Source organism: Parasteatoda tepidariorum, chromosome 11, assembly GCF_982258835.1.
Source record: "Parasteatoda tepidariorum strain Cologne lab strain chromosome 11, Ptep-v5.0, whole genome shotgun sequence".
NCBI classification, from domain to species: Eukaryota; Metazoa; Arthropoda; class Arachnida; order Araneae; family Theridiidae; genus Parasteatoda; species Parasteatoda tepidariorum.
Window position 1 is genome coordinate 25236594 of NC_141765.1, and position 24631 is coordinate 25261224.

Below are 24631 nucleotides of genomic sequence, written 5' to 3' on the forward strand. Positions count from 1 at the left end.
TTTTCTACTAAAAAAAATTAAAGCACTTTTAAAAGAATTTCTTAATTAAATTTTTCTTAAATACCTGTAGAACTCGAAACCTCTTTATCTCAAATTTTTCGCCTTTCCCGTGAGATTCGACTGTATTACTATTTGCAGTGTAATTTTATTAGGAAACTCTTGTACAAGGGGTTGCAAAAGTTTAACGTGTGAATTGTATTCTCGCAGCTGTTCTAATCGTTTCATAATGCAATTAGTAACAGTCAACCTCAATTATTTATGTTTTATAATATACAGATAAACTAAGTTTATACATTTTAGAAATGATTTTTAAAAATGCTAAAGGTTTTGTTATATCAGTCACAGATGACTGTCAAACTCCGAATATAAAATGTTAAGTATGAATCACGAGAGATTTTTATGAATTTGGCATAACATGCTTTCATGGGTTATGCTGCGTACAGTGCAACCATCATTGTAGAAAACTTCTCATACCACAAATATATAATGGCCGCGAGTTCTTCCATACTCAAAGGGTTAAAAAAAAATAAACAATTTGGTTTGTTAGAAATATATACCAGTCAACTTAAACCCTTTTCTAGGACAAAATTCTTCAGTGGTAATAAAACAGGGTTCCTACTCTTTTAACAAAGAAAAAATTAAGCACTTTTTTTGGAAAAATTAAGTACATTTTTGAAAAATTAAGAAGTTTAAAAATAGCATGATTATATAACATCAAAAATACATATGCCACCAGTCATAGTGCAAATTATTTACCTTCCTAAAAGAAATCAATAAATAAAAAACAATTTTATTATAATGTAAGCATTGATATAATTGTATTAATTAACAGGGCTCACCTAAGATGTACCGGGCAATTTTTGCAAACACATGTCTGGTTTTTTTTAAAGACATTTTCAAATAGTGAAAGTTAATGGATGAAACTAATCTGTATTCCATTTTTAATGATTTCATTGAAATTGAATAGAAAAATTAAGTGCAGAAATTAAGATTTGCACTTCTTTCATGGATATTAAAAAAACTCAATAAAGAAATTTAGCAAAAATATTGAAAAAATTATTTCAACAAATTTTTATATTTCGCTACTACCGACCCGCAAATGTATTATATTTACTTTTATGATGAACTTAAACAAAATTATGTCCAGCCAAACCTGATATTAGTAATTAACTTTACACAATATATATCTAAACATTCTGGCGAAAAACATGAACTAATTTAAAAAGCAACCAAAAATTGAACAAAAATTAACTTGCAACTTAATGTACTGTTTTTAACTGAGTAAAATGATTATTAAAATCTAAGGACCTTTCAGTTGAGTAGATTTAAATTTTAATGTTACAATCTGCTTATCCTTAAGAAATAAAAATAATAGCGCCAACATTCTAAAACTAGCGTAACAAATCCCCCTTGTCCACACTATTTTCTTTTAGAATGCTTCACTCTCCTCATAAAGTATCTTTCTATGCAAAAGGCAGAATATACCTCCCCTTACATTAATTTTTGTCTCTCTAAAATGCTTTCCCCTCGATGCATGGTCTAATTCTAAGTGATAAAAGAAAGAAATTTTGTTTAAAAAATAAAACTGAAAAATAGTTCCCATCAACCATAGTGATGATAAAAAAAATAAGGACTTTTAAAAACCTTAAACCAAAATCAAGTACTTTTAAGGGCCCTAATTTTCCAAAATAAAAATTAAGCAGTTTTTAAGGACCGTGGGAACCCTGTAAAAAGATAATTGAGTTATTGTTGTAGGTAAAAATAATTTTATTGGATTAGATGAAAGACCACTTTAAATCTAAAAAAGAAATACTAGAGATAATTTATAATAGTTGGCAGTTATGGAAATAATTTTTCTGTATAAACCTATGTATTTGAAATATAGTTACGAAAATATTTACTTTTAAGAAAAATGTACATTAGAATTTTCCTTATTTAATAGTGTTTTACTATTGAGGGGAAAAAAGTGTTGTAATGTAGTAAATTAAATTTCATTGCATCATTTACTATACATAGAAAAAAATTTTGACTTTGCAAATAAAATCTTTTGATTTCACACACACGTTGAAATTTCCTGATTTTGAGACTCAATGAAATTCATTTATCATCGCTGCCCATTTGTAGAGGCACATGGTGATTGTTTTTAAACTTGGATCATGAATGAGACCGCATATAATGGATTGCTCAGTTAAATTTTGACTTTAAAGAAAAATTAAATTGATAATAAAATTTGTTGTTGAATTGTGTGGCATGAAAGCCAAACCCTTTTATTGGGAGAAGTTTGGTTCATGGCAGTAGAATTTTTTTTAAAAAGACACTGAGCACACCATAAGTTAAAGTTAACTACACTACTCAAACTAATGGCAGGTGCTTAAGTGATAACAAAGAAATAATTTAACTAAACAAAGCAAATAGTAAAAACAAATAGTTTTATAAGCAATTTTAAATATTACATATTATTTTACACCTTAAAAACACAATTAAGCATTCTTTACAAAATCTTGAGTCAAAAACTGTCTCAAAAAATAGGAAATAAAATATTAGCCACACTTCAATGCCAATGTCTTTCACAGTATAGAGCAACAACTTGGAATGATGGCAATTGGCATGCGGAAGATTGTCACCAAGAATCAGAACTCACTATACTTACTTATAGTTCCTTCAATTTAGCAATTGTAAAGGAAATTTAAGTCGTAAAAATGGATATAATAAAAAGAATAAGCGTAAATATTTCAGGAAAATAAAGAACTATATATAGCAAGTAAAGTAAAAAATTTATTCTCAGATATTTGGTGCTATTTCTAGTATGCAAATTATAACACATAACACAAATTTCTATGATCATTTTTATAATATGATGACTAGATTTGATCTTCAATGCAAAACCTCTTTAATTCAGTATTATGACAAACTTTTAGATTTAAAAACAAATATTTACTTTATTATTATACAGTCACTTAAAAAAATATAAAAAGCTTTATCACGTCCAAAAAATAAAAACGGAAATTCTTATATGATTGGACCTTCCTTATTAAAAACTTTCAAATGCTACGTTAACATTTTAAATATTTCTTCTATGTAACTCATACAACAAAAATATACAAAATAACAAGTCATAAAATAAATATTTAAATCAGCGTTAGATTTCGAATAATGAAATCTAATTTGTTGTCTAAGTATCTAAAAAAAAATTAAAAAATGCACTTACTCCCTTAAACTTTACATTTTTTTTCTCACTCAGTATTTATTGGGGGAAAAAAAAGACACTTAAGAGTAAAATTTGGAGTCAGAATTGTGTAAATCTAGTGAACACAGTGTTCATATCAAATGAATACAGATCTGCTATAAAACATATATATATATGTATATACATATTTATCGATTTTTCTGCAAATGATATAAGAAAGAAATCCAAATAAGAATGCCTATCTGAGTATTTTCTGACAGAAATTTAACTCTGCATTAATATTAATGCTGCACTTAAAATTAAGTATTATCACAAATAGAACAGGCAAACTTAAAGTACATTAAAAATATAAAACTTAACTAAGAATTCAGAAATTACATAATTTTACATTGAATATGATCAGTCATATAGTCTACAATTAGGTAAGTCATAAAATACAATTATTAATTCAAAATCTGATATAGAAAATAAACAATCTTAAATAAATATTAGCAAAACACAAGTGGACAGTATAATACAAGTACGGATCACTAGGTCAATTTTTATAGGTCAATAGATTGACACAAATATTGTGACATAAAATTAAGAACATGAGATTCAAAAAGTTTGAAATATACTGACTAGTGTAAAACAATGTTTTGAGTGATATCTTTTCACTGCAATCTCAGATTAATTACATTTCGATATGTTGTTGTTATAAAATGTATATTTAATAGCAAAGATTTTTTTTTTCAAAACATAAATGAAGACTTGTGCTTATTACAAGGAACCATTGGCTATCGAAATGTTTTTCACACATCTGTACACATCACCAAGAGCAGCCATTCTGTACAAGTAGATACCCAAATTTGCAAACCATGTGTTTTAAGGACATTTTCACATATATGGAAAAAAGTAGGAAGCTGTAAAAAGGATAGTGCAGGACTTATTTATTTTTTTAATCTTTGTACAAAAAATTTACAAAACAGAACTAAATTTACATAAAATGCACACCACATACACATTATGATGCAACCTTGCATTACATACAGATCAGTCTAGAGAGCATTATGACTATATTCAAACAAACGGTGCTTTGACTGCCTTAAGGAACTCATACTGACTGTGCTTGCACACCATATGAAATAAAGATCATGTTTTAATAATGAGCTAATCCAACAATGATGTTTATAAACAGATCATGGGATTGCAAGCAATATATAACATTATAGGAAAAGACACAGGCTTACTTTCTTAAACAGAGTTCATTGTAAAAATGTCCAATGGCACTGTATTTATTAAATGTAAATAAAATATTGTGATTTGAAGACACATGACAAAACATAAAATTTTCATTTTGAAAGTTCAAAATGTCACACACATTTTTTGTGACACTAGAGATACTATATACTGAGTCAATCTACATACATGAGTAAACAGCCTTATAGAAGGCAATGATTAAATAATATTTGGTGAGCTTTTGTATTGTTTTTATTAAAGCACATGAAATGATTAAACCACTGATATGGCTTTTTCATTGAGGTGAAAGGACTATGGGCTTTGTGAACAAATAAATAGGCATACAATACTTGCTGGTTTATTTGCTCTATAGCAATATTAGCCAATGAGAATTTACTTGGCAGGTTTTGCACTAGAAACCCTACAGCCTTCTCTGTAGAAAAGAGTAATTTCCCATCACAACAGCACTCTCTTCATCGACAGATCTTCGATAAGCACTGAAGTGACTAAAACTTGTCACAAAGAATAAAATCTTTAATTAACTATCAAACCATAACAACTTCTTCTTCACCACAAAAGAGAAAACGAAATTGATCAATCATAGTTTGTACAGAATCTTCCAAATGAGGTCTCATCCTTTCAAACATCATCATATCACTGAATTCTAAAGGAAGGAGAGTTGGCCACCAGCAAATTGCTAAATTTTTACTGTCCATGCTATTTAATCTGCAATTATCAGCAACTCTGAAAAAAAAAAAAGGTGAAACTTCATAACAAAGCTAGAATTATTGTATTTATAAAACTTATCTATACTTGCTAAGTGCAATGTGAGCAGGGTCGGCTGTTTAAAGCAAACTTTTTTAAAAAGAAAACAAATCTTTTAATGAGTTCATTTTTTATAACAATATAAATATTTTTAATTTAAATTAAATCAAATGAAATAAATAGTAATTTTTCCCAAAACATTCTTTTCAATTTTGAGTTTAATTGCTAATATTAAGTTTGTGTTACTATTGGTTAATTACTAAATGCTAACATTGAGCTTCTCCAAAAATACAAATAAATTAATGTGGGCAAATTTAAAGTCATCATGTTTAAAAAATTGCTACAAATAAACAAATCATCAACTCTATGTTCAGACAGTTTTTTTAAATAAGCTAAAAAACGTACTTATATATATATATAACAAGTTAAGATAAAAAGTTTCTCATAAAAAGGAATGATGTTGCTTTTTTGAATTTTACATTCTATTTTTAGAATTTCTGTTATCAGCATAAATAATATTTATTGTATACAAGTAATGTTTTCATTTATGATTCTAATAATATTAAAATATCATGCTTAAATAAAATTTCAAAAACGAAATATTCAATATTCATTGAATTGTCATGTATATATATTATTTTATTTAAAACTGCATTATATATATATGGGTGATTCTCACGAAACATGACAATTCACTGTCCCTTGCTCCAAGATCTAAAACTATAATACTAAAAGAAACTTTTTTTTAAAAAAAATTAATAAATAGCATTGCTGTTAGCATTTTAAAATGACTTTGCACTAGCATTGACTGTTTTGTATACTTAAAAAATTTAATTGAATATCAAAATGTTATTTTCCTGGCATGTCCCAAACAATATTTCCAATAATAACTAGCTTCAAACCTTCCCATACATTTTTCAAAATCTAATTTTTTTTTTTTTATCTTATCCTATGTAAACATTTCTAGAATATACGCTGAGGGTATTGTTTACCAAAACTTCATTTAAAATAATTTTTTCTGTCAATAATTTGTTTGTCCGATGAAAATCTGTCATTTTCCTGGCTACTTTTATTTAGTGATCTATAACCAAAATAGATAGCGCCAGGAATCAATATCTTACGTTAATAGATTGATTAGATACCCTCCTATCTGAACATGTCCTGTTGCATGAATAAAGAACCAATTTTCTGGCTAAAATCTATTTCAAAAATTTTTTCAAGGTGAGTAGGTTTTTATGCTATAATTTTCCTGGCTTCTTGAAATTATTAATAACAAAAACTATAGATTTATCCGAGTTATTTTAAGAAATACTGTTGTTTTCTGCAGAATATAAACGTCCTCGGCCAAAATATTAAATTAAAGTTAAGTTATATGCTATAAAATAGCGAATTTGTCATTATCCTGGCTTATGAATGCCAGGACATTGAAGTGTTACCAGAAATTCTTTTTAACTGCTAATACTGTAAAGAGGGAAAGCAAATATTAACCTAATACATTACAGAACCCGTTATCCGGAAATCAGAAAACCGGAAAACCAAAAAACCGGAACGAAATTCGAGAAATTTTCCCGCCATTTTTATAAAAAAAATTTTTTTTCCTCATAAGATTTTTCTTTCTTTTTTGAAAGATGTTTACCTTACCATCACTTAGGAAATAATCATTAGTGTATTACTTCATCGTTTTTTCTTCTTTTTAAGATTATTTCCATAAATTTTTTTTTTAGTTGGGTTTAACAATAACTTTTTGTAGTGATTCAGAAAACCCGAAAAATCAGTTATCTGAAATAGCGATGGTCCCGATCGTTCCAGATAATCGGTTCCCTACTGTACCATGTTTATGTATGCTTGTAATATGCTTGGATGTAATCAAAGTTATTTATTTATTTAATGATTGATACACAATTTTATTTTGTACATATCAGCAACAAAATTTTTTTTGTTTCTTTCTACAGTGGATAAAAAGAATTAGTTTAAGCAATTTATGGTCCATCTAACATAAAGGCTTAAGTTGAGTTACCTACTATTAACTTAAAACGACTGTTTTTTAAACTTCTAAGGTAATATGTCATTTTCCTGGCATTCAAGATTTGGCGAATTTCCATTTTTTTTTTCGAGCAAATGTCAATAAACTACACTGCTGTCTATAAGATATTAATAAGTGTAGCTAAAGAATTATATAAAATTTTTTTTGGTCGGAATTGTCATGTTTCGTGAGAATCACCCATATACATATACAGTGAACTCTCGCTACTACGATATCTGATATAACAATAACTTCCTCTATTACGATAATGTTTCTTGGTCCCGACGAACTTTCATATGAATTAATGTTATTCTTCTCTCAATATTACGATATTCTCTTAAGCAATAAACCTCTGTAAAAAGAATTTTTTTCCAAATTTTGTACCGTATTTTCTCCATTTATTAATGGTTCTCAAATGTAAAAAATCTCATTTATCAACTTTTTCCCTTTTTTTTCTGACCAGAAAAGATTCACTGTTGACCACCCCAAGACTTTCCATTCTTAGAATTGCTCCCTTATCTCTTAAGAAGTTACAAATGTAACATTCCTACAATGATTTCATTTCCTTCATTTTAACATGAAGGAAAACTGATCATGACTCAGAATTACCACAAGCATCACATTAACACCTGAAAGAGAATTTTTTCCATAGGGAGAGGGTGGAGCACCATTCACAAATGAAAATCATTTTCGTACTTTGAACTAAATGCATACTTTGTTGGTTGACTTAACAGTCAGAAGAATGAATAAACTAACAAAAATATCGAATTATTTTCAATAAAAGCGATTTTCAGTTTTGTTTGTGATCTTATTTTATTTCAATTGTTTTTAATATTTAAACATAATTAACCTATCTGTAAATTAATATATACATTTATAGTTAATACATATATAACATTAAAATTGAAAAAAAAAGTTATATTGTGCCCCCAAAATATGTAGGCAATAACAACATATATATAACAACGATATAACAATATTTCCCTCCACAACAATAGATTTATTTGGTCCCAAAAATATCGTTGTAGTGAGGTTTTACTGTATATAGTTATCCTTAAAGCTTTATTGTATTAAAATAAATGACAAAAAAAACATTTTTTTCTTATATTTATATAAGTACTTGTATAAATATAGCAAGTACTTTATAAGTACACACATATGCACTCCATTTGGCATGGTAGATATATTTTAGAAAAATATTATGAATCAAATATAAATGTTAATTATATTTGATATAATTATAAATGAAATTACAAATATAATTATAAATGAACCGACTTCAAGTTTCTACATTTTCACCAAACTGTAACTATTCCTAATTTTTTTTTTTTTTGTTCATGATTCAAATTAAAAGTTACTGTTTTTTCTTTCTTTCCTAGAGCAACATACTATTTTTTTAAAGTCGGTAGTTTACGAATGATAGGCGAGGGGAATATGTTAGTTTCAAAAGCGATAGCAATGGGTTTTAGTAACATTTTAAGAATAGCATTTGTGTTGGGACTGTTTAATCTGAATTATATATGTGGGAAAACGAGAGGTGAGAAAAGGTCTTGGAGAAAATAGCAGGAAGGAAAAGTGTTGAAAAGTAAAAGAAATGATGGCTAGATTAAGTTGAAGGAGATCTTACTAATTATAAAATGAAAGCTAAGGGTCAAATAAATTGGAGTTGTGAGGGGACCCTAAATTTTTTTATAGGTTATGGTGCCAAAGAATAAGTAACTGTAGCTTAGAGTTTGTTTTAATGCATTATTCTTTAAAAACAAACTATTGATAAAGGAAAAACTTTGATGCTGTAACTAATCACTATAGTGGTAGTAACATAATAGAAGCACATTTTACTTTTAATTGGTTTTTTAAATGTATTTAAAAATATTTAAATTTAGTGAAACACCTTTAAATGCACTTTTACCACCAGAAGTATTAAATATATAATACTCAGACAATGGAATTTACTAAATCCTTACTGAATTTTATACATAACTATTCATTTATACATACTTTTTAAAGTATACTTACTTCACAAAGTGTTGAAAAACAAATTTTAAAACTTCAAAATTACAGGATGGGAGTTTTTTTAGAAGGTCCCTTAAAGTAAAAAGTCGACAACTTTTATCCTGAATTCCAGAAGAAGAGTATGAAGCACCTATAAAAATATAGTAGATTAAGCAATAGCAATATTAATAAAGAAATAGCAACATAAATAAATAATTTTCTTTAGTTACCAGATATTTCAGTCAATTCATTCATTAAGCATGGTGGAATTAAAGGAGGCAGCCGTTTGGAGAAAAAATCTTTCAGGGCAGTGGCAACTGCATTCACAGGAATATCAAGTTCTCTTATGGAAACAGAAGGATCTAAGAAATTGAAAGGATGATGAAACAAATGCATTTATAAAAATAGGTTAAAGATAGAATATAAAAACCCAAGAATTTTGGATAAACTATAATTTGGATTCAGAATTCGGATAATATTTATTCTAATATCTGTGATGCTAATTCTTCACATCAATTGAAAGAAAGAGAAGAGAAAACTTTTTACTGTGACGCTTATTTTTATACATCAAACACTCAAATACCAAGAAATAAATGCTATTCTATAAAAATTGGCATTTATTATTGCTTCTTATTTACTTATATTTCAAACATCTTATGTTTTGATCCATGGCTACCTTTCTACACCACCTTATAATAATTGAAGAGGCACTTTCAGTATTTGATGTTTTCCGTAATTTTTCAAGAAATACTTAGAATATTGCTTAAATAGGGAAAGATTTATTTTATATCTTCAGAGGTATTTAGGTTATGCGATTTCCCATACTTTTACTTTGGTATTAATAAGCAAAAACTACATATAATTTCATAAATCTAGCTTATATATTCATGTATTTATGGACAATTTAATAAACAACTTTTCCCCCCTTATGTTTCCTTAATATATTTGAAAATATGTTCAATAAAATTAAACAAAATTTCTGGAGCAATTTTTAATTAACAAAACAATTAACCTCTTTAACAAACATTTAAAAATTATGCAAGATATAAGCATTCAAATTCAAGTAGTCTTTTCATACTGCATGCATACAAGGAAAACAAATGTTTTCTTCCTCGTGTGATTGCTGTGAATGAATGGTTTTTAGTAACATATAAAAAAAGTCAGATTTGAATATCTTGTAAATTTAAAAAGTTTTTAGCAATTTTCTAAGTAGTTTTTGTTCTTTTTATGCTGATATATCAAAAATAAAAATATATTTTTGTGTTTTTCCTTTCTTTATTATTCGAAAAGAGAGAGTTTTGAATAAAAACATAGCAAATTAGAGATATCAGACAATATTTTTTAAAAAATTTATACAAGAATGGGGATAGAAATGTATATATACCTTCATCAAACTTCTGAAATAAAAGATCTACATGTGCTCTGTTTCCAGGAACTCGATAAATTCCTTCAGAATCTAAACCTTCTTCTTCAATGAACTTAATGCACTTTTCAACAAATAAGGGCGTAGGATTGTCTTCAGACTGCATAAAATCTTCAATACCTTGAACTTGTTGGTTTATAGTTCCACTCTTACCCTGAGCACCTTTCTTTTTCTTTTTTTCAGTCAAACGTTTTTGTCGTTCCTATGATAAATAAATTTATAGAATGAAAATAAAGGATGGGCTTGTCTGCAACTTAAAATTTTTGCTTTAATCACCATACATTTTCGAATATGAGCAGAGAATTTTTGAAATCTTTATGGGGTGGGGGTGCAGTTGGCATTATAATCAAATCCACCAACTTTGACAAATTTCTTCTTTTGTTCAGCTTTAGTGATAATCAGTAAATATTACAAAAAAAAATACAAAACATAGAAATACATAAAATAATAATTGAAAATGGACCTTAATATAAAAAAATAGAAAAAGACAACTTTTATCCTTCACTCTATCAGTTTTATGAGCTGAGAAGAATGAATCTAAGAATGAATCCTAAAACAGCATAATTGGTTTTTTATTACACAGTGCCTTTTCTTTGGTCCTTTTTAATGCTTTACTTCGGTTTTCCGCCAAGTTTAACTGCTGCTAATGTCAATCCCTAATGGTAAATGAAAAGCATGGAAGAGGAGAGAGAGGGAATAAAAATAGGTTGAGCTGTACAGCTGAAATGTTTGTGGAGAAGAGAGGGGGTACATTTGTATTCCCATGCCCTATTTTTTTTCAGTCCGCTTATATACGAGTTCTGAATTTTGGCAAATTTCAAATAAAAAGCTTACTCCTTAACTTATACAACACGGACAGGCTTATATTTGAAATATAAGGTAGTTTTTTTAATTAATACTTTAACTTACAACCTATGTTTCGCTGAATCAACTCCACTAGCCTAACATACAATATCAATTGTTGAGACTTTTTAAATTTCATTATAACGCTCGTGGGCTGCAATAGCAGCACAACTCAAAAAATCAAATTAAAACTTAAAGTTTTAACTGCTAAGCAAAATGCATAAGAAATGCTTTCCTTTTTCGTTTGCTTAAACGAAGATTAAATTCAAGTTGAATTATGAGTTGTACAAGTATTGCTGCTGAAAGAATGTATTTTCATATTTACACCTGTTCTTAGACTAAAACGTGTGTTTTTTGAGTTGTGCCACTATTGCAGCCCACGAGTGATAAGTTTTAGTAGTGCAATATATAACTTTGCAAAATTTAATTTGCTGAGTAGTGCAAAATTTAATTTTGCAAGTAATAAAAGTATTATGTCAGCTCGATATTTTGAAATTACTATTAGTACTATGAAATAACCACATAAACTAAATCATGACAAAAAAATACAACAATGAAATCAAAATATCTCTTTTACAAAATAAAGTTTAAAAATTAAAAAGTAGATAACATCAGCTGAATGCTTAAGACTAACATAGTGTATTAAAAAGAGATATTAAGATTTTGCAGAGCTCCATAAAAGCAAAGAAGTTTGAATTACAGGGATGAGATTGGCCAAAAGGCAAAAAAGCTGAATTTTGACGCGAGTAAATCTTACGTGATTTATAGCAAAAATATCAGTAACATATTCTCATCCAGTTTCGCTGATGTTGTAATGCCTATATATAGGGGAGAGTGGGGTCAATTGTAACAGGGTACGATTGTAACAGAGCAAAAATTTCGAGTATCGGGTTCTAGATTTGGTTCCTAGGTGGCACACAAGGTGTATTTAATAAATCTACATGTACACCCCTGATGGCAACCATTTTCATGTACTTTTGAAAGAGTTACATCACAAAAGATATTTTCACGCCCCGAAAGTACTTTTTTTGGTATTAGAATATTATATTGTAACAAAGTAATTTTGTTTAAACAAATAAAAATTAGTAACCGAATATGTAAGTGGACACCTTAATTAACATTTCAATAAAAAAAAAAGATTAGTTTTGCTAATTAACTAGCATTGTTTTTAACAAATGAAGCTGAAATGGCGTCTTGGGGACAATTGTAACAATAAGTAAAGGGACGAATGTAACAGCTGAAAATAAATAATCTTATGTTTACAAACCATTACTTAACTCTTTAAGAACCACCAATAGTTTCCTATATCATTCATATTATGTTGCATGTGCATTATTTTATTTGTCACCTTCACAGCATAAATTAAAATTTTTAACCCCTTAAAGTTAAAAGTTTAACCCTTTAGGTCTCTGCTCATTATTATTTTTACTCCTAAAATATCACTACTATTTTGATCAATAAAAAAATATATCACAACTATGATAATATGTATAATTAACTATGTTTTAGTTGAATTTATGAACTGTTACAATTGACCCCGTAAGTGGGGACAATTGTAACAAGTGCACGACTGTCAAAAATTTTTAATAACTAATATAATAACATTTAAAATAAGGTATTTATTTTTTTTTCTAGTAGAGGATAGTCTACTTGACTCGTCTGTCAATTAATACTAATAATATATGGGATTTTTTGTTAGTTAAAAATAGTTAAGTAAAAAATGTTACAATTGACCCCACTCTCCCCTACCAATAATCCTTGATAGAAAAACTGCCTTATAGTAACTAATTCAAGAAAAAAAATTTACTTCTTACAAGAATCGCGATCTTGGATTTTAAAATTTAGAGAATACAAATAGCGATCTTGGATTTTAAAATCGCAAGAATATGAATCACGATATTGAACTTTGAAATCACGTGAATTTGAAACTCAAAATTGGATTTCAAAAATGTAAAAATACAAATCATGATGCGTAATTTTCAGATCGCGTAAATACGAATCACGATGCATAGTTTCTAAATCGCATTGAATACGAATCCAAAGCCTAATTTTTAAATCACGTGTAAATACGAAAATCGATGTTTGATGTTACAACCGCAAAAACGAATCACGACATTGGATTTTAAACTCGAGTGAATACGAATAGCTACATAGATTTTAAAAAAAGCGTAAATACAAATCGCGATAATGGATTTTTAAATCTCGTAAATGAGAATTGCAATGTACGATATTGAAATCGCGTGAATAAGAATCGCAACTTTTAAATCAGGTGAATATGAAAATCGATGTTTGATATTAAAATGCAGCGACGTCTGGATTACGAAAATACGAGCTATCAAGCGAACGGGTAAAAATGCAGAAAATCTTTTTGTCCGCGGGTAAAAGCGGAGAAAACCGCTAAAATAAGTAAAAATGCGGAAGGGTTGGCAGCAACGTAGTTTGAATTTTCTGTTTATATTTGAAAATCAGACACAAATAATTATTTTATTTTAACGACTGAATTTTCAGAGAAAGCGGAATATTTATAAGAAAACTCGAAAATTTTAGAGAATCGGAGTTTTTGGATAATAAGGCTGAAACTCGAGAGACAAACGCGAAAAAAGCGGAAATCCGCTAAAAAGCGGAAAAATCTCATCCCTGGAATTATAAATGTTAATGTGCAAATATAATTATACACACAGAAAATTTCAAAAGATTATTGACATTTACTTAATTGAATAATTTTACCTATGTGACAGGCAGTGTATAGATTTAGCACAAACTAAGTTAGATTGAATGCTGATTCGTTAAATAATCATTATCAAGTGTTGATGTATTTAATTGATTCACTTCCAATATCAATTATGTAAATGCAAAATAATTTAATTAGCTTAGATTTGCGAAATGCAGTTTGATCTTTCCTTATGGTATCACAAGACATAGCATGAATATTACACCTTTTCAATTTTAACCATGCTTAAGGATTTTGAAACAAATAATACTTGAGAAATTGTATAGATTATTATAAAATAGATATTTTCCTAACACACATTAACTTCAAACAAATTTTACAATGTTGATCCGAAAGTGTTCAGTTTAGCCATACAAAAGTAGTATCTTCATAAAATAGTATGGGGAATGAATGTATTTTTAAAATAAGAAGGTTTAGAAATCTGGAATAAACTCCAATACATGCTACTTAGTCAGTGGCATTAAATAACATCACCACAACCTCTGTGGTGCCAAGGGGAGTTTTAATTAAGTTCTTTCTCTAAATTTTACTTTTTCATCACAATTAAAATTTTTATTATCTCAAATTAAAATAAAATTACTGATCATACCCAAATATCTCTCCACCTCAGTGGTTTTGTTTTACATTACAGGGGTGCTGCTCGTAAAATATCAAATTGTCGCACCAGAAATTGCATTTCGTCTCAGTTAAAATCTCTTTTTGGCTCAGTTTGTCTAAGCTAAAATTATTTTGACTCAGTTTATCTCAGCTAAAATGACTATTAATCAGTTTGATAGCAATATAAAGATAATTTTCAGGATCCATAAAACCATTAATAGCATACTAGGAGTACTACAATTATACATACGTTCACTATTGCTAGGATTTTAAAAAACCTGCATATGACTGATCATAAGAGTCCACAAAATTGTTTTGTGGACTCTGTTGTTTTCATATATATTGCATTTATCATTTATGCCAATGAATAGTATCTGTTCCAGAATTTTACAAAGTAAATTTTAACTTTCTTATTTTTTAAAATATAAAGGTGTAACCTTTCTAAAAAGAAATATCTATTTAGTTTTGGTAATTCAAAAGGGAAAATACCCACTTTATTTTGAGCTCAAATTTCATCTCAAAATATATAACTATCCAGTTACAATGGAAGGTCTACAGATTTCAATAATTAAAAGAGAAATTCAGTAATTAAATAATGAGAGTTAAAAAAAATGTAAATAACACAAAAAAACCCCCACTCTTTGACAGAATTCAGGAGGTGCAGTGAAATTTTGAAATATTTTAGGTAAGAATTTTTCAAAAAAATTTTAGGGAGCACTTAATAGCCAAAAATTAGCTTATATACATTTTTATATCAAAACAGATATATATAAACTATTATAAACAATTTAAAAAGACACATATAAATATACTTTTCTTTCTAAAATGACTTATTAAGTATAAAAGTAAACTTTTTAGTTAATTGGCATTGACTAGTAGATTGCACTTTCTTGCATTCACAAGATCAGTTAGTTGACTATGTTCTTTTAATTTATATAGCTAAATATACAATCATAAAATGTAATTATGAATGCACTTAGTAATTGTTTAAATGCAACAACTGTAGAAAAATATATCACATCTTTACAGTAACTATGTCAAGAAAAAACTTAATTCTACTTCTTTCTAGAATCGTGATACTGGATTTTAAAATCGCGTGAATATGAATCGCGATATTGGATTTCAAAATCGTGTGAATATGAATCACGATATTGGACTTTAAAATCGCGTCAATATAAGTCACTATTTTGGATTTTAAAATCGCGTGAATATGAATCGTGTGGTTGGATTTTAAAATCACGTGAATATGAATCACGATTTTGAATTTTAAAATCACGTGAATAAGAATAGCGCTGCGCTGTTGGATTTTAAAAATGCGAAAATACAAATAGCGATATTGAATTTTTAAATCGCGTAAATAAGAATCACGATGCATAATTTTTAGATCACGTGAATACGAATCGCAATGAGTAATTTTTAAATAGCGTACAAATACGAAATATGATATAACAACTGTGTGATAACGAATCGCAATATTGGATTTAAAAATGCGTGAATACGAATTGCGAAGTTGGATTTTAAACTCGCGAGAATACAGATCGCGATATTGAATTTTTAAATTGAGTGAATAGGAATTGCTAGTATGATTTTTAAATAGCGTAAAAAAAAATCACAACACGTAAGTTTTAAATCAGTTAAATACGAAAATCGATGATGGATATTCAAATCGTCTGATTAAAAATCGCGATTTTAGCACATTCCAGCGCAGTTCTTAATATTTAAAATTCCGAAAATCAGTCAAACAAACAAAACAAAAAAAAAAATCAAATATCGGCTGTCGAAACGAAACGCTTAGACTCCTTTCCACTCTATAGCGGAAGTCGCGGTAATCCGACTAATTTTAGTTTCTGGAACTTGGTCGGAAATTTTAAAAATTGGGAGAAAAAAGCATATTTCCGCTTTTTCGCGGAAGTCTTTCATCCCTGAATAATTATGTGCACTGTAGAGTTTCCTAAGAAAAAAAAGCAAGATAATAACCAATAGTTTAATGGAAGAATACCCTCTTTTCTTACAAGATCACGTGCATACGACACTGATTGCTACTCACTGCTGTACATAATCCAATTGTAGACACGAAACGCATATTCTATACGCATTCCAATAGCTGATTTGCCAAACGGAATTTCTGACATTTAAATGACGCATTTAGGAGGCGTGAACGGCAAAATGCTCTCCAATGACTCACGGCGATACGGATTAATATTTGAAACTGAATTCAGGTTTGTCAAATTTTGGACGTTTTGTCTCAGAATGGCGCAGCTTTGGCAGAAACTGAGCAGAGTGTCGCAAAATGGCGCAGTTATGCCGTTTTGTTTCAGTTTGTCGCAAATGGCGCAGGCGTAGCATCCCTGACATTATAATTTTAAATGTTTTGAAGGTAAGTCATTGAACACACATAAATCTTGTAGGAGGGACACACTTAAGTCTAGGTACGCTACTGTATGTAATCCAATTATAAATCACATACCTAATATTAAGACATTTAAAACTGCTATGTTAAAAATCAGAAAAAAATACTGCAAAAATTTTGCCAATTAGGTAAAAATTAGCATAACATTTTAAGTAAAGTTTTATATCACAGATAAATCTTACTTCTTCCTTTATTCTACGTTTCTCCTGTTTTTCATCTTCTCTATTTTTCTTCCTTTCTTCTTTCTTTTTTCCTGCTTTATCGTTTTCTGATTTCCCCTGAAACAGAAAAATAAGTTATTAGAGCTTTCAATTCTAAAATAAATAAAAGTAGCCTTTTATCCCAAAAATAAAGGCATATTTATGCTAGCTAAAAACATTTATAAAAGCCTGATAGTTATCATAACATAAGCTTAGAAAAAAATTAGATAAAGAAGAAAATAGTAGATATAGAAATACCATCCATGTTTCTAAAAACTATCAAGACACTGACTGACTCTTCATTTTAGTTCTTACTTTTAGGGAGAGAATGGATTTTAAAAACAAATTTAATCTTTTGGGAGTTATTGAACTGAGAATATTAGACACATCAATGCCCTGTGTAATAACATGGGCAAACTCGTTTGTTGTTGGAAGAATGCAATTAAAAATTAGACTTACTTTGCGAAAGACAAGTGAAAGAATGTTATAATTTTTATACAGAAAAATTTCTTAATTCAAAGTAAAAAATGAAAAGACACACATTTCATTCAAGAAAAATTGATTTCCTTAAGCACTTTGAAGCCTAATTTTACATTAGAGCAGCATGTACATGCTTTTCTCATTTTAAACAACATATGAGCAGCAGTTTCAGCAGATAATTGTAACTCAAAACTGCTTTCAACTTTTAAGTTAATGAAGACAAACTCAAAAATTTTTTAGCCAGAAACCTTTCCACAATAAAAGGGGTAAAAGAAGTTTTACCCCTTTTATAGTGGAAAGGTGTTAAAGAAGGGGTAAGTTTTCTAAATGCTAAATTACAATTTTTAGAGCAAAAAAGTAAATGATTCAACCAATACATGGTAATTAGGCCAGTAATAAACAAATTTTCACAATAACAAATTGTTGTTGTTTTTATACATTGTCAGGTACTAAAATGGAAATATTGACAAGACAATATGATGCAAAAATAGAATGTTTAATTGAATATTTCTATTTTACTAATCAAACAATGTAAAGTGCAATATATTACTGACTGTTTATTGTAATTATTAAAAAAAGTGAAAAGAAAAATTTAAGTTAATTATTGACAGGAAACGGAGCACTTTATTTCATGATTACAACTGAAGAACAGATAAAATAAGTCAGCAAAAGTAGCCCTAGTAGCAAGAGAAAAAATGTAGAATTTTTTTTATTCAGAAATATAGGATATGAAGCAACAGAAGCTATTGGATTACATAATCTAGATTTTCTATGCGTTTGCACTTGTAGCCTTGATTTATAACAACTTACTCTGTAAAAAGAATATTTTCAGTTATGTTAAATATAACACAAATAATTTTATTAGTTAAATTCGTTTATTTTTTTATTTGAGTGTCTTAAGTTTATGAGTGGAACAATAAATTTAGTTTAATGATTTATTACTGTTTCAATATATTTTGCATTCTGTTATTTTTAACATATATGCTAGTTTATTCAAAAATTGAGTATAAACAAATTTTTTTTCACCAAAAAAATTACCAAAAAATTTTAATAATTAGCAAACTTTACTTTCTGAAAATATTATGAACATAAGTTATTGTAATTTTTGAAGGAAAAAAAACCTAAAATTTGGGGAAAATTTAAAAAAAAAAAACAACCTCTGTTTTGGGGAATTGTTAAGTTTTGAGAATTTTCAGTACTTCTGAGAAAGTGACAATAAACACTATAGATATACGTTTTGTGAAAAAAACTTTTCCTGTGTTTCATTTAATGTGATAAAAATCAACAGAAAAAATATTATTACATATATCATGGGAAAAAGAGGATTAGAAAGAAAAAAAGTTCATGGAAAACAAATTTGTAAGTTGATAAAATATACCTATGTATGTACATATATATTCGTTATTTCTCTCATTTATGTTAGTGGAGAAAATATTCTAAATGTCTAATGGTTATAAAAATAAGAAATTTTTCAATCCTCAGTTTAAGAGTCAAAGTCAGTGGGAAATAAATATGTTTTGATATTTATCAACCATTTGCTGCCAAGCTGCTGTAAAGTGTAGTCTGTTCATAGACTAAGACTCAGGGAGAAAAAAACTATACAATTTTGATACAGCAATGAAGCCAAGAAAAAATAAGTATAAAAATAGTAATAAATTGTGAGTAAAAGAACACTGTAGCAAGTGGGTAGTAGCAGCACTTCAAAACACAAATAGTCTACAAACTGAATAATCAGAAGTATCAATTACATACCAAATTTAAAGAAATAATAATAATTAATACTAACTCGAGCATTAGTGGAACCATCTCTAGGGGATGCTATCTCATAACTGGAGTCATCTTCTTGTGGAGGAACAGAAGGAATTGACTGCTCAATTTTCAATTTTGCTAAAAATATCAAATAGAGATAAATTTGAGAAACAGGAAAATGCAAAACAAAAGAAAACAATTTTAACATATTGTGTACATATAATTTAACACAAAAATATAAACTTATTTTCTCAGTTATTCGATTGAAAATAAGAACTACATACAAGTGAAAAAACACAGCTAATATTAAAAAAAAAAAAAAAAACGTTTTTGCACATCAAGCATTACTTTATATTTTAACTCAAAATACTCAGACAAATTACAAATAAGGAAAAAATAAACAAAATCTAGTTATAAATAAAATGAGTTACATAACACATGCTTAATATAGCAATTTATTTTACAACTTAAGCAAACATCAAAAACATATTTTGTGATAGTATTAATAGAAAGGATAATTTATGTCTTGTCTTGCACATAAATTTGGTCTAAATGAAGTAAATCAATTACATTTTGCCTTCATTATATAGTTTAAAGTATTACTGTATGATAAATACCGATATGCATTTACCTTTAGAAATATTTAATAAAACCATGGGGCTTATTACCAGGGATACAGAACTGATTTTGCTATTAAGTTATTCTGAACGGAAAGTGGGTTTTATCGGATTGCAGAATTCTCAACAGACACTTTGACATAACATGGCATTTTGAAATCAGACACTGAAATTTTAATTGCATTAAAATCAGCTAGCTTTAATTACATTTGACCAATCAGAGAATAAAATTAAAATATAAAATATCCAAATATGTGTCAGACAGGGAGAATGTAAGTCCATTTACTAATGTTTTACTATAATACGCGATAGGAAATACTTTTTAGAAATAATTAATTTCCTGAATAAGGTAAAAAAAAATTGAAAATATGGCTAGGCAACTCACAGGGTAACGGGAAGGAAGATCACTAAACTTGAGTTTTAACGTATTCCTTTTTCGATATTTCAATAAATATATCTCAACTTTCTTTTTAGCAAAGCACAATTTTTTTTTCTTCAAAAAATAAAAGATTAATCAAACTCAATAAAAATATCTGTATTATTTATTTTATAGACCCACCAGTTTAGTTAATTTTAAATCGGAAATTAATTATAAAATTAATAACGAAACTAACTGTTGAAACTACATATAAATATTAACCCTCCACATATGGCTCAGTTTTTAAAATTTCCGGTCCTGAAATACGGGGCGATTTTTTTTATTACATTTTCTTTATCTACATATGTTACAATTCACATCTTCATCAGTTGTTTTAAAATAATACAAGAATTTTAATAGCTTTTACGTTTTCAAAAAATATATAATACGGCACCCACTATTTCAGCGGGCGGATTTACGAGTGAAAAAATTCCTGTGATATTTTTATTTTCAAATGAGTTATAATATTTAAACATTTTGTCTCAAAAAATGTTATAGAAATTTTGTAACAAAACAGAAAAAATAAAAGAAAAAGATCAGTTTTACTTTGTTAGAATATATACATAAATATGAAGAAAAAAAAATCATTTTTAGTAAATATGACAACTTATTTATATTGATCTTAGAAATAAAGACAGTATTATTTTCACTGACATCATTATTATGGAAAGTTTTTCTTGGGTGTGATACACCTCGAAACATAGAAGATGAGAGACTGTTTACCAGGGATATAAGAAAAAAGATAGTTATTTCTTGCGGAGGCAGAATAATAGTTTAGGAGTAAAAATGAAGAAATGCAGCACTTCAAAAGCAAAAACATTTTTGGATCACCGCTCTGAATCCCAAAACTTAATTAAGTATCGTTAGTCCAACAATCTACAATGTTTCAATATTTGGTTACAATATGCATTTTTTTTGGGGGCAAAGCCCCCCATTTCCCCCACTATTCATTCACCTACTTCCTTCTCTTCCTGTCTCTCCTACTCCATTTTGTCTTTAACTTCCCATGAGGCAATGACATTTATATCTCACTCATAGAATACAGAGGATTAGAAATAACATTCAAAGAATTAATCAATAGAACATAAGAGAAAATTTTAAACTTTTTGTTTCAAAACTAAAAAATATGTTGCAGTAAGTACAGAGTTAATAAGCTGGTTCCTCAGTAGTTAAACAGTAACAATCATGGTAAAGATGGACATTGTTTGAAACAGGAAAAAGTTTAGTAGCAAACCAAAAAAGCTAAAAATTGAAATTCAAAAATGTTATAATCAAAATACATTGTAAATAACTGAAAATATTCCTAAAAAATGAGCAACAATAAAAGTGTAAGCAAGGAGCATATATCCATAGAATATTAAAGTTTTAATAAAAAAATGTCAAAGTGTGATTTTATTTATTAATTTTGAAATTGTATGAATGCATGCGCGCATATGACGCGATGAGCAATTTTAAATTGTGTGGATACAAATCTTGGCAAGTGATTTTTGAATCATACAATATGAATCCAAGTGTGAGATTTTTAAATATATTGCGATGTGATTATAAATTGCATGAATACGAATTGTGATGTGTAATTTTAAACTCAAGTGAATATGTATTGTGATACGTGATTCTGAATTAAGTTCTAGAAAGTTCTGAATTAGTCCTAGGTAGAAAAGCAGTTTAAAAAGCAGAATTCCGCCAAAAAGCATAAAAACTCATCCCTGTTAAAAGTTGTGGCATTGGCCCAATATGGATACTTGCGCTTCTGATACTCCTATCCTAGATAAATGAGGTATTATCTGCTATGTATTTTTTTTAATGCTAAATCTAATGAGATTGAAACAAAGTCAAAAAGATTGATAGTTCAAACTTAATACACTTTTTATAAATAGAAAGTACTGTTTTGCACTTATATTATTTACACTTCTGACTATATAGATAAGAAGTATAGAATCTTTTAATTTTATGTAGAACCAAACTTTTTTTTATGCTATACCAATTTAACTGGACCAACAGTTGAGAGTTTAAAACATTAAAAGCATAAATTTATTTCTATACCTTTTCACACATAAAACCATTATCAATTACTTACTTTTGATTTTATTAACTTTAACACAAAGAAATACATAAATAATGGTTTATGTCTCAACAGATAGCAATATCAGACATTAATGTATACAAAAATTGTACTTTTATAGATGAAACCTTCATAACTTTTAAGCTATTAGTCCTTTTGATTCAGTTTCTGTTTCACTCAATTTAATGTTAGGAATCTGACAAGGACACTTAACAGTAGTAACCTAAGTATAACCAGAGATGTGGGGGAGGAATGTTTGTTAAAACTCAGTCGATATGCTATATCTGAATTCAAGGATATTACATGAAAAATTAAACATAAAATCAACTTAACATTATCGTTAATTGCTTCCTTTTGCATAGATATCTTACTTAACATACTTTAAAGTTTTTTCCACCTTTATCTAAGAGTTTTATAATTCTTAACTTTTATGGAAAAACTTTTCTTATCGACATTTTAAAGAGCTGGATAAAAAGCACACTCTCAGGAAAAAATTTGGGGTGAAAATGACCTTTTCATACACGTGACTCTGAAACTGAAAGAGGGACTTTTTTTAATACATACAAAAATCAGGGGGGAAAAATAAAAAATTGGAAGAAATAAGGTAACTAATTTCTAAATTTAGGAACACAATAGCTTAACAGAAAACAAAAAAGAGGACATTTTTAGAGAGGATAACAATGTGAACTTGACATAGCTTAAGGGACATTGATGAAAATTTATTGAGTTGATCTTATAAATACATTTTAATTGTAATAAAGATCAGGTAATTTATTTAATTGTAAATATAAGCAGTTTAATAAATTTTTAGAAGGCACAATGCAAATGACCTTGCATAGGCAGGAACACATAATAACTACAGAGTAAAAGGTAAATTATTTCTACTCCTGATTTGCGATTCATAATCTTTTTTGTACCTTTTCCCTTTAATTAAATTATTTTATTATATACGAACTAAATTGAGTGAATGAAGGTTTTATCATAACCTTAGTAGTAATCTCCTCACGCAATAAGCTATTCATTAAACCACAAAACTATGGAGAAATCAATTTATTGCAAACAAGGTGGAAGCAAACTGCCATTGCCTTTATATTTTATTTTCAACATTACATAATTCATAAATATCCATTTACCTTTCTGGATGAGCCAAATTGAAAAATATAAAAAGTTTGCTACCTACTTAGTAATATCATGCATGAACAGGAAAAAGGATTTGTTAAAATGATAAATTGTGGCCCAATAACAGTTTCATTATAGCTATTATACTCAGAAATAATCAACTTTGCCTTTAAGATTTAAAAGGAGGGAAAAGAGTAGGCTCTTTTTAAAAAAGTTAGCAGATTAAACAGAAAAAAAAACTACAACATCTGCCTGCTTTTAGTAATAATTGCACAAACAAGAATAATAGCACAAGTAATAATTGCAAAAGAAGCATAGCAAAAAATATTTTGATTTTTATGTACTTCCTTCTCTTAATATAGTGCAAAAATCTTAGATATAACATATACAAAAAAAGACACTAAATCAAACAAATGTTTAATTGAAACACAAACAATAACATTTTAGGTATTAGTTTATTTTGGAGTACATATTGTTTGTATGTTATTAATTTATTAGTTCATATTTTCACCAATTGTATACTATATTTGGGAAAAAAAAAAAAAAAAAAAAAAAAAAAGAGAGAGAGAGAGAGAGAGAGGTTATTTTGAAATTTTTTTTTTTTTGTACCTGGAAATCACCAAAAATTACAGATGAAAATCCAAAGCATTAGAAGAATAACGTTTGTGTGCTTGAATAATTGGAAAGGGACACCAGGAAACAAGATTATACACACATATATGAAGCTAACAAGATATAAAAAGCATGAACTAATCAAGCACTAACTACATAGGATGAAAGAAGCTTATACATTCTTT

At 28.0% G+C, this 24631-nt stretch overlaps 1 protein-coding gene across 38 annotated transcripts in view; it reads right to left on the minus strand.

Moving 5' to 3' along the window:
* Positions 1-2412: 2412 nt before the first annotated feature.
* The window catches only part of RhoGAPp190 (Rho GTPase-activating protein 190), a 125039-nt gene continuing 102820 nt past the window's right edge, over positions 2413-24631 (minus strand). For all 38 annotated transcript variants that reach the window (XM_071187885.2, XM_071187884.2, XM_016069131.4 and 35 more), the window contains 6 exons: positions 19656-19756; positions 17372-17467; positions 10570-10810; positions 9416-9547; positions 9210-9336; positions 2413-5149 (listed from right to left, as the gene is read on the minus strand). In XM_071187885.2, coding sequence (XP_071043986.1) covers positions 4951-5149; positions 9210-9336; positions 9416-9547; positions 10570-10810; positions 17372-17467; positions 19656-19756 — 896 coding nt within the window. In that variant the 3' untranslated portion in view covers positions 2413-4950. The remainder of the gene's footprint in view (positions 5150-9209; positions 9337-9415; positions 9548-10569; positions 10811-17371; positions 17468-19655; positions 19757-24631) is intronic.